At 43.2% G+C, this 14712-nt stretch overlaps 1 protein-coding gene across 1 annotated transcript in view; it reads right to left on the bottom strand.

Moving 5' to 3' along the window:
• CACNA1B (calcium voltage-gated channel subunit alpha1 B) overlaps positions 1-14712 on the bottom strand; it is a 268165-nt gene that overhangs the window by 34532 nt on the left and 218921 nt on the right. The window contains 3 exon segments of the mRNA XM_056812766.1: positions 1779-1875; positions 8113-8240; positions 9303-9450. Coding sequence (XP_056668744.1) covers positions 1779-1875; positions 8113-8240; positions 9303-9450 — 373 coding nt within the window.

Here is a 14712-nt window from a genome sequence, read left to right as displayed (position 1 = left end):
CCAGAAGAAAGAACCCGGGCCCTTGCAAGGCTCAGCTGTCCTCTTAAGGCCTCCCACTCTTGAGGAGCCATACTCAAAGATGGATAGAGCCTCACAGTCCAGCTATGCAAAGTGACTTCCTTCCAGAGGAAAGCTAGGAAGGAAATAAGTATTTACTAAGCACTATATAAATATTATTTCATTTAATCCTCAAAATTGCTCTGGGAGACCCCATTTTATAATCGAGGAAATTGAGGCAGAAGTTTAGTGACTTACCCAGAAGCACAGAGCTAGTATCTAAGGCTGGATCTGAATTCAGATCTTCCTGACTATATATAAGCCCAGCATTCTGTCTACTGCATGAACCGAATGATATAGATAGCTGTGCCTTGCAAGGGTAATCAAGGAAAGATAAATTTCCTTTAAGTCCTTGGTGAGCTTTTATACCTAGCCTCAGCTGCTTACGTCCATTTGTTTTGTTGTTTTTTGTGTTTTTCTTTCCTAATTTTTCCCTTATTTTCAGTAATAGGAAAGTAGAAGCAAAGACCTCAAAGGAATGTCCAGAGTAGTCATCCTGCACTGTGGAGCTAGAGTCAAGGCATCTACATATATTAGGGGTGGAGATGTTCCATGGGAGCAGGTAGGACAGAGAACACATAAACCTGCCTCCCAAAGACACCTTCTTCTTCCCTACAAGAAAGAACCCAGATACTAGCAAGGCTCCCTATACAGGCAGCCCAAACCCAGGCCTTCTTGTTCTTTATTTGAGCCTTGAGTTGTACTTTTATAGCCCAGCACTGAAGTCTGTAGGTTTTCTAGAAAAATGCTACTGTAGGACAAGTCTCATTTAGAGACTCCGGGGCCAGGAAGTAAGTGTGCACCTCACTGACTGCTCTAGATGCAGAGACAGCTTCTCCTAAGAGATTTGCAGGATATTCCACTATTATGTGCCATTGACCTGGAAAATAAAAAGAGACTCCAAAGGGCTTGGGGGATTCACAGGAGCTTAATATAGGGGCTGAGAGTAGGGCCTAATATAGTAGCCTATGGAAATAAAGGATTGGGTATAAGTGCACAGGAAGCATCCCGGTTAAGTGTGCATGTAGTTACAAAGCTTTTGTGCAGACTTGGTTTAGGCCATTTGGGAGAAGGGATGGGTTTGGAGCATGAGGGGGGGTAGAGGGATGGATAACGAAGGCCAGTGATTCCCAACATTTGGGGGCCACTTACAGGTAAGCCTCCACCACTCCCATTGTATAGGAAAAATGGCAGTCTCCTGCAGGGACCTTAATGGGACTTCATTTTTAAAACTCTAGATTGGGGTCACATAGTCATTCAAGAATCACTCTCATGCCTAGCAAAGGAGTCAAAGAAGGACAGGAGAGTGCCTGAGACTCGGCTTGTACTTGCCCAAGTCACCACCGCTTCTCTAGCCACTCAGTTATCACCATCAGCATCTAAACTTCCAGACAAGAGGATGAGACTCCTCCTCGGGTAAGGGTTTCTCCCAAGTAGACTGGGAAGAAGGCAGGAAGATACAGAAAGAGACAATGATAGAGCTGGGTGCAAATACAGCCAAAGAGACAGACAGATGGACACACCACAGATCCCCAGATGGGTCAGGAAATGCCCGTCGCCTCAGGGGCTGACTCTTAACTGGAGATGATGGTGGCCCAGGAAGTGCACCCTGAATGTGTGAGCACTGGGAAGCAGGCGGCCCCAGTGCTAACCCCAGCACAAGAAGCTTTCCAAGGAGGGAGTGGGGAAGTGGAGGGGGGGAGGAGGGAGAAGAGGTCTACCTTATAGGCAACTCGAGCAGGGCATTTCTTTCCCAGGCCGAGGGGTGGGGACATGTGTTTCAGCATCTCAAACATGTCACTGTAACTGATGCGCCCACTGGGAACCAATCAGAAAGAGGCAGAGGCACCGCAGGGAGGGGACATCAGCGGCAGGAGGGCAGCACAGAGGTGAGGGAGGGAGGGAGGGAGGGGAAGGGAAGGAATGGGAGGAAGCAGACAAGAAAACAGATCCAGTTAATCAAATTTTTTCCATTAAAAACATAAAAAAATTAAAAGTAGGTAAAATGAGGGATTTCTCTGCTGTGTGGGTTTTTTTTCATCCCCATTCTCAGCGCCCTCCTCCCCCAGCCCTAACCCCCTATTCTCCTGGTCTCCGCAGAGAGATCCCTAGGTCGAAGTTACACCTTGATGCTCTAATCCCTGCAGCAGTGGACGGGATGATTGATGTCTAAGGAAATGGACATGGAAAGGAATGAGGGAGGGGTGGGCTAGGTTGGCTTTTTAATTTTATTTTCTTATTTTGCTTTAAAAAAAATAATTTAAAAATGCCAAATCCAAAAACCTTTGTATTCACCATGCCAGGGAGAGCTGGTAGACAGAGTTATGGGACAGACAAAGCTCTGACTCATAGAATCATAGCCAATACTTCCATTTCTTTTTGTGGTCAAGATTTCCTTCCAATTAAGGTTAAAGGCTAAAGAAAGAAGAAAAAGGAAAAAAAAGGAAAAAAGAAGAAAAAATCCTTTCTTAAAACACAAATGAAATGGGGAAAGTGGAGTCATATTGGAATGTAAATTCACAGAGAGAACCCTATTACCAAGGCCAAACTCAAAAGTACCTTCTCTGAGACCAGAGACCTTGTGGACCTTGGAAACAAAGGGAACACTAACCCTATGGTAGAGCTTTAAGACCCAAGAGGAGGGGGACAGGGACCCTGCAGTGGAGCTGAGCTGAGAAGGTATCTCAGAAGGGGACCAGGGGAGGCTGGCCCAGAGAGCAGATTTGTGCTCACTTATCGACCCCCTCCCATAAAATTACAAGCTGATGGCCTGACAGGGGTCTTGAAGAGCTGAGTAGCATGAAGACAGCTCTGTTACAGCACACCAAGGAGGAGAGGAGCCAATGATGCTCCAGGAACTCAGCCACCTCCTCTTGTTTTCTTGCCATTCTTTCTGGGCCATAGAACTGAGATAACATCCGCCTTGTCTCTGAGTGGCCCATGCAGAGTGCTAGCTTTAGAGGTTCTAGACCATGGAATCTTGAGTCTTTTGGGGTGTAAGAGCTTCAGAGAAACTGCATTTGCTTAAGGGCCTTTTTGACTTCCTCCTGTTCCAGCCAAACTTTCACTGCTCTGAGGGATAGGGTGACTAAACCATGTTATACACGATCTTTTTTGACTTTTAAAAATCTTCCAGCTCTGATCAGCCTCCTGGTACTTGTCCCATCTTCTACCAGGGCCAGGAGGTTTGCTGCTCCTGTAAAGACTTGTAGACCTGATCCTCTTTGAGTGTGTGGGGAGTGGAAAGTGGGAAGAATGTTGGTCCTCAGCCTCAGAAAGTGTACCAGCCCATCTCTGGAGAGTCCAGAGGAAATATTATGCTATTTGGACCACAACATATCTCTTGGCTAGAGTTCAGCCTCCTGCGCCAAAGCCCTGGGTTTTTGTTCTGTGCTTTGATTCATCTGTAATTAACGGTCAATGTCAACAGCCAGGCTGTTAACCTGTTTTTCCTCATCTTTGGCTTTTTCAGGAGCAGCAATCTACCTAATCAAGGAGGTCAAGGAGGAAAGGTTATTAGGCCAGCCTGGCTCTTTCTATCCTGAGGATAGCCCGTGTGAACCTCACAATGAGTTTATATGAATGTAGACTATTGTCCAGCTGCAGAAACTTCAGGGGTGTGTGCGCACGCGCGCGTGCATGTGTGTGTGTGTGTGTGTGTGTGTGTGTGTGTGTGTGTGTGAAGGAGATGGAGGAAGGCAGGGAAATAAATGTCTTCTTGTCTTGGGATCTCCAATGATCCAGAGGATCAAAGCTCTGTCTTCCTTGACCAGGCTTCTTCCTCTAGCAGCCTCTCCCTCCACACCCTCAAGCCACTTTCTGGTGCACTGTCTCATAAGGCTGCCTGTCTCCAGCCAGCTGGGAGTGGGGAAATTAGACGGGAAAACAAAGCGTCAAGGAAGTTAGATTGCAGAGGGAGAGGGGCAGGACAGGGAAGGGAGGAGAGAAAAAGGAAGGTGTCAGTCATTCCTGTCTCAGGCATGGGGTCAGACACATCATGGTTATTTTGTCTACTGTTGGCATTTCGGGTAGGAAAGAAATTATGCTGGATGGATTCTCTGAAGTTGCAAACCTTGTAGGCCAACCTACGAGGGCAGTTCTTTCCTAAGCCAACGGGTGGCGCAATACAACGCAACAAACTGTACATATCCTTATAATGAATCCGGCAACTAGAAAGGAAACGTCACATGTTACAACAACAAAGGCATGATGACCCTCCCTTCCCCTCTCCCCACCCCACCCCCATCTCCCCCGTGAGAAGGTGTGCACCTTGTGAGGCTGTTGGGGAAGGAGGAGGACCAGGGAGGCAGCGCCCCCACCCAAGGGACTGCTAGGATTAGGGAGAAAAGACACCTCATCTTGCCTGGTAGGGAAGGGAGAGCCAGGCTTCCAGCGTGCTTGGCTCCAGCCACAAGCATTTCCAGCCCCGTGTATCCAAGAGTTAGACTGGGAGCAAAGGACCATGGGAAGAATTCTTTTACTGTCCCCTCTGGATGAATGTCACCAGGAAACCTCAGTCTGGTCGATGGAGGAGGAAGGCACAGAAAGGAGTCAAGCCATTCTGACTCTAGGGAGACTTCATCTCCTGCTCCTCCAATGTTGGACTTGTGCTTCTGCAGTCTATTTTTCTCCTCTTTCCCCCCACCCCCTCCACTTAAGGACATTCCCCTCCTTGGGCTATTTTGAAAATTCTAAAACCTTTTCCTATTTCATAGTTTCACTAGGGGGATAAAAACCAAGAGGTGAGCTCCAGGGAAAGGAAGATGCCTGTGTCCATGGTCCTGAATGTTGTGAAAGCTCTGGCTCTCCCTCAGGCTGGAGGCTTCCTCTTCACTCCCCTGTCTGGCCAGCATCCATCAGACAAGGTGAGGTCACTGTAGTAGCCTTGTACCAAGTTAGAGGCAACCACAGATAGCCCCAGCTTCCCTTAGTAGTCCATTAGGATCCATGATCAAGGAAATGACCTAAGCCAGTTGTGAAGCTTCATATGCTTTTCACCTGTACCACATCTTTTTGAGTAATGAGCTTGTTGTGTTTTACATCCAGGAACATTTTCTTCTTATTGGTCCTACAGTGATTTCCTTATTCCCTTGAGGGAAGGTCCTAGTACTTGGGATTTGGGGAACAAGTCTTTGTCCACCTTCCCCCTCCCCAGAATTTGATAGTTTCTAATCTCAGTCTTGGTTTTTCAGGACTCACAGATCATCTGTTTATTTGTTTTATTTTATTTTGTTTTATTTGTTTTGTTTTTGGTATGGATAGTGGCCAGGCACTCAATAAATATCTGTTATAATAAATGGCTGAACCTTTCATCTAAAGGGGAGCTGCCTGTCAGTGAATGAAAGAAGGCTCAGTTCCCATGGATAGTATTTTAGCCAGGAGCTTCATCCCTGTGTCTTCACCTTGGCAGACTTGTGGCTGACTTTCTTCATCTGACTCTTTGTAAGTATTGGAGCGTTTTTCTTCTTTCCCTTTCCTCACTGTGACATGAGTCATCCCTTTAATCCAACTCTCAGAAAACTATTGTTGGGTCCCTATTTTCCCCTAACAAGGTATCCCCAAGAAACAGACAAAATACTTGCAAGAACTACCTGGACAATCCAGGGCAAGAAGGACCTTGTTCTTAGAACTCTCTAGAGACCTAAAACATTTTGCCTAGGAAGCCTAAAGAGGGATCATGGAATAGGGTTAATTGTGCTGAGCTTAAAGTTAGGAAGATCTGGGTTCAAATTCCACCTCTCATATTTAATAGTTGTATGACCATAGAAAAGTCACATAATAACTTCCAGCCTCAGTTTTCCCATCTATAAAAGGGGGATAACAATACTTGAAGTACTTATCTCATAGTGGTTTTGTGAGGACCAAATGACATAATGAATATGAAATGCTTTATGTCAGCTTTTATGATTATTAAACCTTGGCCTATTAACTTGGTTGCTAGTAAAGTCAGTCCAAACATGAAGACAAGTCATTTTGTCACTGAGTTTCTCTCAATCTAATTCCAAACCTTCTAAACACAGTGTTTCTCCTTTAAATTAACTAATCTGAGGACACACTTATCCCTTTGGGGATATGCCATATTGTTCTCCTACTAAGAGGTGCCATTGTCTTTTTGGATTGCTTTTCATGCAGGATTCCTATTTCATTATCATTACTAATACTGGTTACACAGGTAAAACAATGAAGAAAAAAAAAACCCTGAGCTCAGTATTTCCAAGGCAAATTTTATTTTCCTTCCTGGAAAGATTATGAGCTCCAACACTTCAGTTCCACCCATGATTTGGGGGCACAAAGAGCCTTCCTGACTCTTCTGAAACTTTTCTGATCAAAACCCACACTAGTTTGGCCACAACAGCCCCCTATCTGATGCCTGAATTTTTTTTTAGAATGTTGTAAAAAAAAAACAGAAAAACAAAGCTAAAGAAAAAGAAGAGTAATTGCAGGCCACAAGGGCCCTTAGACATGACTATATTCAACATCAGATCTTATCCACAGATCCTGGTGCTACCAGATAGCTTGAGATTTTTGGCACATGGCTGATATCTCCTTATCCAATACGAATTATTCTGATATGGCAGTTATGGGGGTGACAAAGTACAAAGTCTTCCAGTTCTTTGAAATAAGAGATTGGGTTAACTGTCCCTGGGGATCAGTTTCTGCCTAGAAGGAATTTTATGACATTCCTCCCTGGAAAGTATTCTTCCTTGGGAGAAAGTTTGGAGTGCAGATAGAAGAACAAATTCTTTCTCAAAATATTAGACTCATTTAGGGAATAGACTGATGCTGAGTATAGCCATGCAAAGGAGTGCAGACAGGAGAAGGGAGAGAGAATTCAGGGTGGAGGGGGGGGGAGCCAATGGTAATTTTGGCACCCCTTCCCACATTCCCCTTAGGGAATGCTTCTCTCCTTTAGTTCTTACCAGGTCTGTGCACAGAGGCTCTAAGGGAAGAACTTCACCCAACAGAGAAGCCTTGAGCCAAACCATAGTTCTCATAGGTCCTGCTTTGCACAAAATAGGCACTCAATACTTGATGCATGAATGAATCCATATTCTTTTTCTAACCTTCCTCAGTGATGGGGATCCCAACCATTGTGACTGGGGTATGTAACTGTTTATTTGAAATCTTTGAAATATCCCATATTATAAATGAATTACAAAAGGATCTTGAGAGCACAGCTCAATGTCAATCTATTCTCTTTGTGCTAGCAGGTACCTAGTGATTCACTTCAAAGGAACATGATGGACTAACTGACCACTCCTATAAAAGCTTTACACATTACTTTAAATCCATCCATCCCAGACCATACATAGATAGTTTTATAGTTAGTATCACCAAAGGGAAACTTCTCAAGGCAAAAATGAAGGATTCCCAGGGAGACTACCTATTTTGAGATAACCTGAATTGTCTTTAAGTCCATGAGAGTGACAAAGGTTTCTATCTTAGATAACTAAGTAGAAAAAGGAAAGCAATTTTGGTCACTAAGAGTCTCACTTCACCTGAGAGTGTTCTTCATGTCCCAAATACTCAGAAGTAAAGCTCTTTATAATTTCCACAAGGGAAGCAGCGCCACCTGGCAAGTGTATGCCCATCAAAACAAAAAGCTCCCAGAACTCCATGTCGTGGGATGATTTTTCAATAGACTTTCTCCATCACCATCATGTTGGGGATCCAGTTAAGTGAACACATTTCCTTTGGCAACAGGAACCTCCTTCTCTAAGTAGATGTGGATTATACAGGAACATCATCAAGAGATGTCTATCAACATCAGATTTCAAGGGTTGAAGAGGGACCTGTATGTGTATTATTCCCAAACCTGTTTATTTTGACGACCACAAGATAGAATGACCATCAGAGTTTTTAAGTGAGCCCAGGAGGAAAAAGAACACTTATTGAAATAGTATTCAATCATATTCCCTTTGGGAAAGAGGAGCCTTCCTTTAAAAATAGTAGTGTCAAGCTTAACCCCATTTCTGAGCACCATGGATTAAGGGAACAATGTTGTCTCCTTCAGACACCTCCATAGCACTGAGAACATACAGAGCATATACGTACCATGCAGCTGGGTCATATTCAGCCCAGACCCGAATAAACTCGTCCAGATGGTGAGGCCCTAGGATGGAAGAGTCTCGAGTCAGGTACTCAAAATTATCCATGATCACAGCCACAAAGAGATTCAGCATCTACAGAAAATAAGAAAAGATGACATAGAAAAAGTGGGCCATGAAGTTTTCAGGCATTAGATAACTCGAAAAGAGCATGTCAGAAATTCAGCATTCCCTTGGGTGTTCCTCACTGCTGTTGGGATTCTATGAGCACAAAAGTTGTTAATGTTAACTGAAGAATAACAAGAATACAAAATCAGATTCAGTTTAAGAACTATTTTTTTCCTTCACAAACCATAAAACTTCTTCTTCCAGAGAACTATGGGAAGAGATCTATCCAAATGGCAACTCTTAACTCACCTTGGACTCCCATCTATGTTGTTGCTGTTGTTTAGTTATGTCCTGATCCTTCCTGATCCCATTAGAGGTTTTCTTGGCAAAGATACTGGAGTGGTTTTACCATTTCCTTCTCCAGCTCATTTTGCAGATGAAAAAAATGGATGCAAACAGGTTAAGTGACTTTCCCAGGGTCACAAAACTAGTAAGTGTCTGAAGCCAGATTTGAACTCAGGAAAATGAGTCTTCTTGATTTGAGACAAGGCACTCTATTCACTCTGCCATCTAGCTACCCAAAATGAACTCTTGCCAGAATCATAGATTCCAAGTTGTTCAAATTTGTAGAATATGTATAAAAAGATTAGTGTGTCACTATTGGCAAGTTATTAGAAAATGAGTGGCAAACTATTCAGAGGGGTAAAAGAAAGCAATGCAGTCTTTGGGTGTTCTCAAGCCCCTCCCCAACCCATTCCCAAAGGATAAAGGACCCCCCATTCACCCTGAAGCTTGGCAGACAGTTGGTAATTAAAAGCATGAGTCTCTTTCCACAAGAGAAAGAAAACCCTTCACAATGAGTTAATTACCAAATGATTGCTTCTGGGATTAAAGGGTTTGATCACCAGAGTAATAAAGGCTTTTAAAATGGAACTGCCTGGTAATGTGACATGAACCCTAATTAGAAACCAGCAGGAGATGCAGGGAGAGTGGCTGGATTACAAATGGTTTGTCTGAGGATCAGATGGAAGGGAAGGGTGCTTCCGAGTGGTAAGGGAGGCGGGGAGGCACATAGTGACCTAGACTTACCAGAAAGGAACAGAGGAAGATGAAAGAGACGAAGTAAAAATAAGCAAAGTCACTCCCACATTCATCTTTTAGTTTGGTCTCAGGGTCACAGGGACGGTTGCTGAGACACGACAACATGATCTCATGCCAGGCCTCCCCTGTGGCACTCCTGCAAAAAGAGACAGAGCCATGGTGAAATTCTACTGGGAGGGAGAGCCAGGCCTCCTTGATCCCAGGCTCCTAAGGGGCACTGGCCCAGTTGTGATGGGATTTCAGAGTAGGAAAAAGCAGATTAATTCCCACTGAATCACCTTCACCCATAACATTTTCCTTGAAGTTGTTTCCTGAACCCCACATCTTCCAGAAAACACCAAACCAAAGCCAAGCAAGGCAGAAGGGCATATCCTCTAGCTTAAAGAGATTCCACATTAGGGGCTGACCTGGGAAACCTGGAATCTCTTGAACCATTAAAAAGTAGTTGTTTATGTCTATTCTCAGTCTTTTATGCTTCAGTGAAAGCCCATTTTCTCTACTTCTGATGGTTATAGGAATGGAAATCAGTTGCTAGTCATTCTCCTTTATTCATTTTTTTCATCTCTCTATTCAGTCAAGAAATATTTATTGAGAAGCTACTATATACATGTAAAGAGACCTTATACTTAACACTGAAGGGAGAGCAATACAAGGCAGGTCAAATCGTGTTAACAAACATTTCTGAAGTGCTCACTATGTGCCAGGCACTGTGTCAAGCCTGGGTATACACAGAAAAGCAAAATCACATCTGCACTCAAGAAAGACTCTAATGAGGAGACAGCATGTAACTGGGTAAACAAAAGTTCTATCAAGAAATGCAGAGTAGAAGGAAAGCATCTGAGAGGGCAACTGCTGGAACACGTGGGTTTCCAGTTGAGTCTTGAAGGAAGTTGGTGGATATAAGCAGGGAGGGCATTCCAGAAGAAGGGGACAGCCAGTGTAAAGGAACAGAGAAGGGAACGTCTTCAAGTAGTCCAGTGTTGTTGGAACCTAGAGTTTGTGGAGGAGAGTCAGGTGGAAAGAGGCTGGAAAGAACCAATCCTGACAACAAGGAATATAAAATCTAGGAAGGGAGATAAAGATTCTTTACAATAATACTTGGAATATTTACATATTATTAATATTTGTGTGCATATTATATACATATATAATTATATGTGGGTAATACTTTACTATTAATATAACAGTCAAGAGCCTTAAGCCCTCAATTTGGGGGTGTCTCCCATATCACTTTTAAATTTATTTTGCTCTGATTGAGATTTTCTTAGGAATTTCAGAACTTAGCACATGGTCCCCAGCTCCTAAATAAGTATTCAAGTTAGCAGTGCTTTGAATACAAGGCAATCTTGATTTCATCCCACTAAAAATGCAAAAAAAATGGAATCAAAGGAGGAATCCTCACAAATACAGGATGATAATTCTCTTTCCCTTTCCACTTAGTCCTACCTACTCCCTAAAGTCCTTTATAGTCTAGAATCATAGTACTAAGTGTTGAGAATTCCCCAGAAGGGAGTAAAGTATTTGGAGTTGATTTGAAGTTGTCCTCCGGACCATGAGGACTACAGGCTGAATAAGTAATGATACTCATGGGGCCACACACAGTTCCTTCTTCTTTCTGACTCCTTTGGCCCCTGTCCCACCTCTCCCAATGCAGAATTTGGCTAATTTTCTGTCACCCAGAATTTCCTCTGAGAATCTCAGAATATAGCTTGTGGCTAGGTTTCTACAGATATGGACAAAAGAACTCCCAGTTCTATGTAAGCACCTGAGCTCCCAATATGCTTTGGAACAAAGAAAGGTATGGTACAGTAGAAAGAACACTGGTTGTTGAGTCAGAGGACTTGGGTTTTCGCCCAGTTCTGTTATTTTAGCTTATAAGATCATTGGGCAGTTAGGTGGCTCAGTAGACAGAGAGCCAGGTCTGGTCCTGGGTTCAAATGTGACCTGGGGAAGTCATTTAACCCCGACTGCCTAGCCCTTTACCACTCCTCTTCTTTGGAACTAATACCGAGCATCGATTCTAAGGCAGAAGGTAAGAATTGAAAAAAATAAAACAAAACTACAAGATAGAGATCAGATTCCTAGCAGGTCAGAGTGCTGAGGTCAGAGTTGGTATATTACCTGGTCCAAACCTTCAAAATGACTGGGAGGTTGGGAATCTGATCTATTACTGGTCTCTGTCATAGTCAGAGGGATCTAACCCCACTTTTAACTCCAATTTCCCTTCAGTCTGATCTTAAGTAAAGGTGAGGTCTTTGATTGCTCTTGTTCTACTCCATATTGGCAATGATCTATGAGTGAGTTAAAATTGTTCCTTGTTCTGCTTCCCCTGACCACCACTACCTTCTAGTTAGCACTGTAAGTTTTTAACTAACCACTAATAGTGGTTAAATAAATTCTAAATTTATTTAATATTCTAAATTATTATTCTAATTATTCTAAATAATATTCTAAACCAGTAACAATACTCTAAAAGTAATATTAAGCAAGAAGTACGATGGAAAAGGGGAACCTAGAAGTGGCTTACATATTATTCCATATATCAAAGGAACATAATAGTTATTTGCAAACTACCTCATTTTAAAAGTATGCATTAAATTAGGGAAAGCCACCAAGGACTTTCTGTAAGGGTCCTTTGGTCCTGCTAACTTTCCAAGGTCTCAAAGCCTCAGAATAAGCTCTAGACCTCCCCAGGAAGACCAGCACAACACCAAATATTGTTGATATCTTGAGATGATGAGGATATGGTTGTTTCCCTTCAGTAATGTTTTATTTTTTCCCACTTACATAAGAAGATATGAATGTTAATGAATTAGAAGAGTTAGTCCACCTCCCACCAAAACCCCATAAAAATGAGACCCCACATTCCTGCCTTCAGAATATTCTTTCATTTCCTAATGGTCCATACTGCTCAAGTGCTCCCAACTCCAATCCAGTTATACAAGTGACTCTCTGTGCCTCTCCCCATCCCCATTCTCTTCCTCACATTACTGCCTGCCTTCTTCTACCATACCATCTCTGTCCTCCTGCCATCTGCCTCTGTACCACTCCTTTGTGCCATTTGTATCTGTACTTTCTGTGCTGTTTGCCCCTGAACCCGCTGTACCATATTAAACTGTGATTGAAGCATTACTCCCCACTGCCACTGTGATCTTTCCCAGTAAGTATCTAAGGAACTAAGTGTGCCATCCCCTACTCAATACAGAGGCACTGCCTCGTGGTCTCATTCTCTTATTCAATTAATAATTTCATAAATTAATTAGCAATTCAATGAGCTAATCCTCATCAAAGACAGCTACCATTCTAATAGTGCCACTAATATAAGATTATCCCCATCATCATCAGGACCCATTAAGGCACACGCAGATCTGTGGCAAAATGAGCCCTGATCTCAATGGGAAACAGATACAAAAGGCTCTGTCCTAAACCAGGAACCAATGTTCCCAGAGTGGGGCAGGGCAGGAGAACCTCACACACCAAGGGAAGAAATGGGCAGGAACTCTTCAGCTTCAACGACTGCATGTGCTGTAAATCCTGCCAGAGTCATCCTGAAACCCAATTCATTGCCAGATCAGTGCCAAAACACTACTTAACCTTAGCAATCTGAGATAGACCCAGATGGGTAGGAACCACCTATTCACTGTTGTTTGCATACATTTGCACTGTTGTTTCTATACATTTCTCATTGGAACCATAATCACCCTGTGAGGTAAGTACTATTTGCTTTATCATCCCCTTTTTACAGTCTCAGAGATATTAAGTGACTTGCCTGAGGTCCCACTGCTTATAAGTATCTCAGGAGGAATTTGATCTCAGGTCTTTCTGATTCCAAGTCCAATACTCTGGATCTGCTTGGTCATGCTAATAGTCTCTAAAAGTCTCTACCCTGGAGTGGGCAGGCGCAGTTGCCCTTAATGATCACACAAAGGAAAAAAGACCAGGAGAAGCATTACCATCTCCAGATGGAGGTCTGATGCCGAATCAGGAGGAAATCAATAAAACCAGGTCCTTTGGCCTTAGTTTCTACCTCACTGAGTGGGCAAGTTGCCATGAATGATGCTCCTTCACTCTAATGGTTAATTGTCTCCAGACGGTTTCTTGGACACCCCCCCCCCCAACACTCTATTTTCCTCCTCTATGAGGCAACTCCCAGGAAAGGAGAGATAAATACAATCTTGAGTAGATTCCAGTTTTTACTAACAAAAAATTCTGCTATATTTTGGCATATATGTAGAGTCATCATTCTCATCTTGGACTCTGTCCCCTAGGACCAACCTGGAATCTGATAGGCAAGCTTTTGCCTTTTCTCACCCAGAATCAAGCCTTCTTGGCACTTTCCGACCATGTCACCTGCCTTCTGGCCATACTCCCATCCCTCTTCTGTAGGGACCTTGAACTCCTCCCTGCAACGCTTGGCTCTGATAGATGAAATGTTGCCTTCTCTTAGCTGAAACCAGGCTTCCAAGTTATTTCCCCAGCACTTCCAAGCCATGCCAATAAATGCACACTTCATATTCCTAGTTCTAGCTACCCCAATAGAATGCCAGCGCATTTTAATGCAAGCAAGAGATTGACTACCTTGCTTGTACTTGGTATGTTATGCATAATGCCTGGCACATGATAGGCTCTTAAAAAGTGCTCCATTTATCTTTGTCCTTGGGTTATATGCCAATTGGAATCCCAAGTCAAAGGATATGAAGAGTTTAAGGATTTTTTCCCAAGTCAGTGCTCTGTGGTCCATAAGAAACTAATTTACTTTCTTTAGAGAGCACATTAAGCCTAAAGATAGAGGAACCAAAAATAGCTAGGAGTGATCCTTTCCAATGTTCACATTTCTGTACGCTGAAGCTTTTGCCCCGAGGCAAGGGAACTACCCTTTTATTGTCCAAGGCTTCTGTGCCACTTTGAGGGAAATTGGGAATTAAATCCATAGGCCCTTCTCGGACTTGACTGAAGGTAGGGGATTCTGATTCAGAAGCCTTGGTGGAGTGGTGCCACGGCAGGAACAATAGATTTCAGGACCCTCAAGTTAAGACAGTTTTCCTTAAAAGACATTAAATATCCGTAAGATTTCTTGGCTCAGGGGCAATTCTCCTTCTGTTTAACCTTAAATAAAGGCATGATCTCAGAATGTTCTACTCTAGGCAAAAGTCTATGAGCTATGTCTCATCAATTTAGGTGCACAAACCTGGGTGATGGAGTATGGGTGGTGGGCGTCTCATGAACCTGACTTTGATTGGAATCGTACAAAAGAGAATCTATCATACACACATAATTTGTATAGAAATAGATTTAGTTCAATAGGGAAATACTGTAGGTGGGGACCGTAGTAGGAATGAAGAAGATTTAAGGACAGTGTTCAGGAGGGCATCATTAAAGACTGTCACCATCCAAGGGA

Source organism: Monodelphis domestica, chromosome 1 (assembly GCF_027887165.1).
Source record: "Monodelphis domestica isolate mMonDom1 chromosome 1, mMonDom1.pri, whole genome shotgun sequence".
NCBI classification, from domain to species: Eukaryota; Metazoa; Chordata; class Mammalia; order Didelphimorphia; family Didelphidae; genus Monodelphis; species Monodelphis domestica.
Note: the sequence above shows the minus strand (reverse complement) of the source record. Positions and strands in the feature narration are given on the sequence as shown.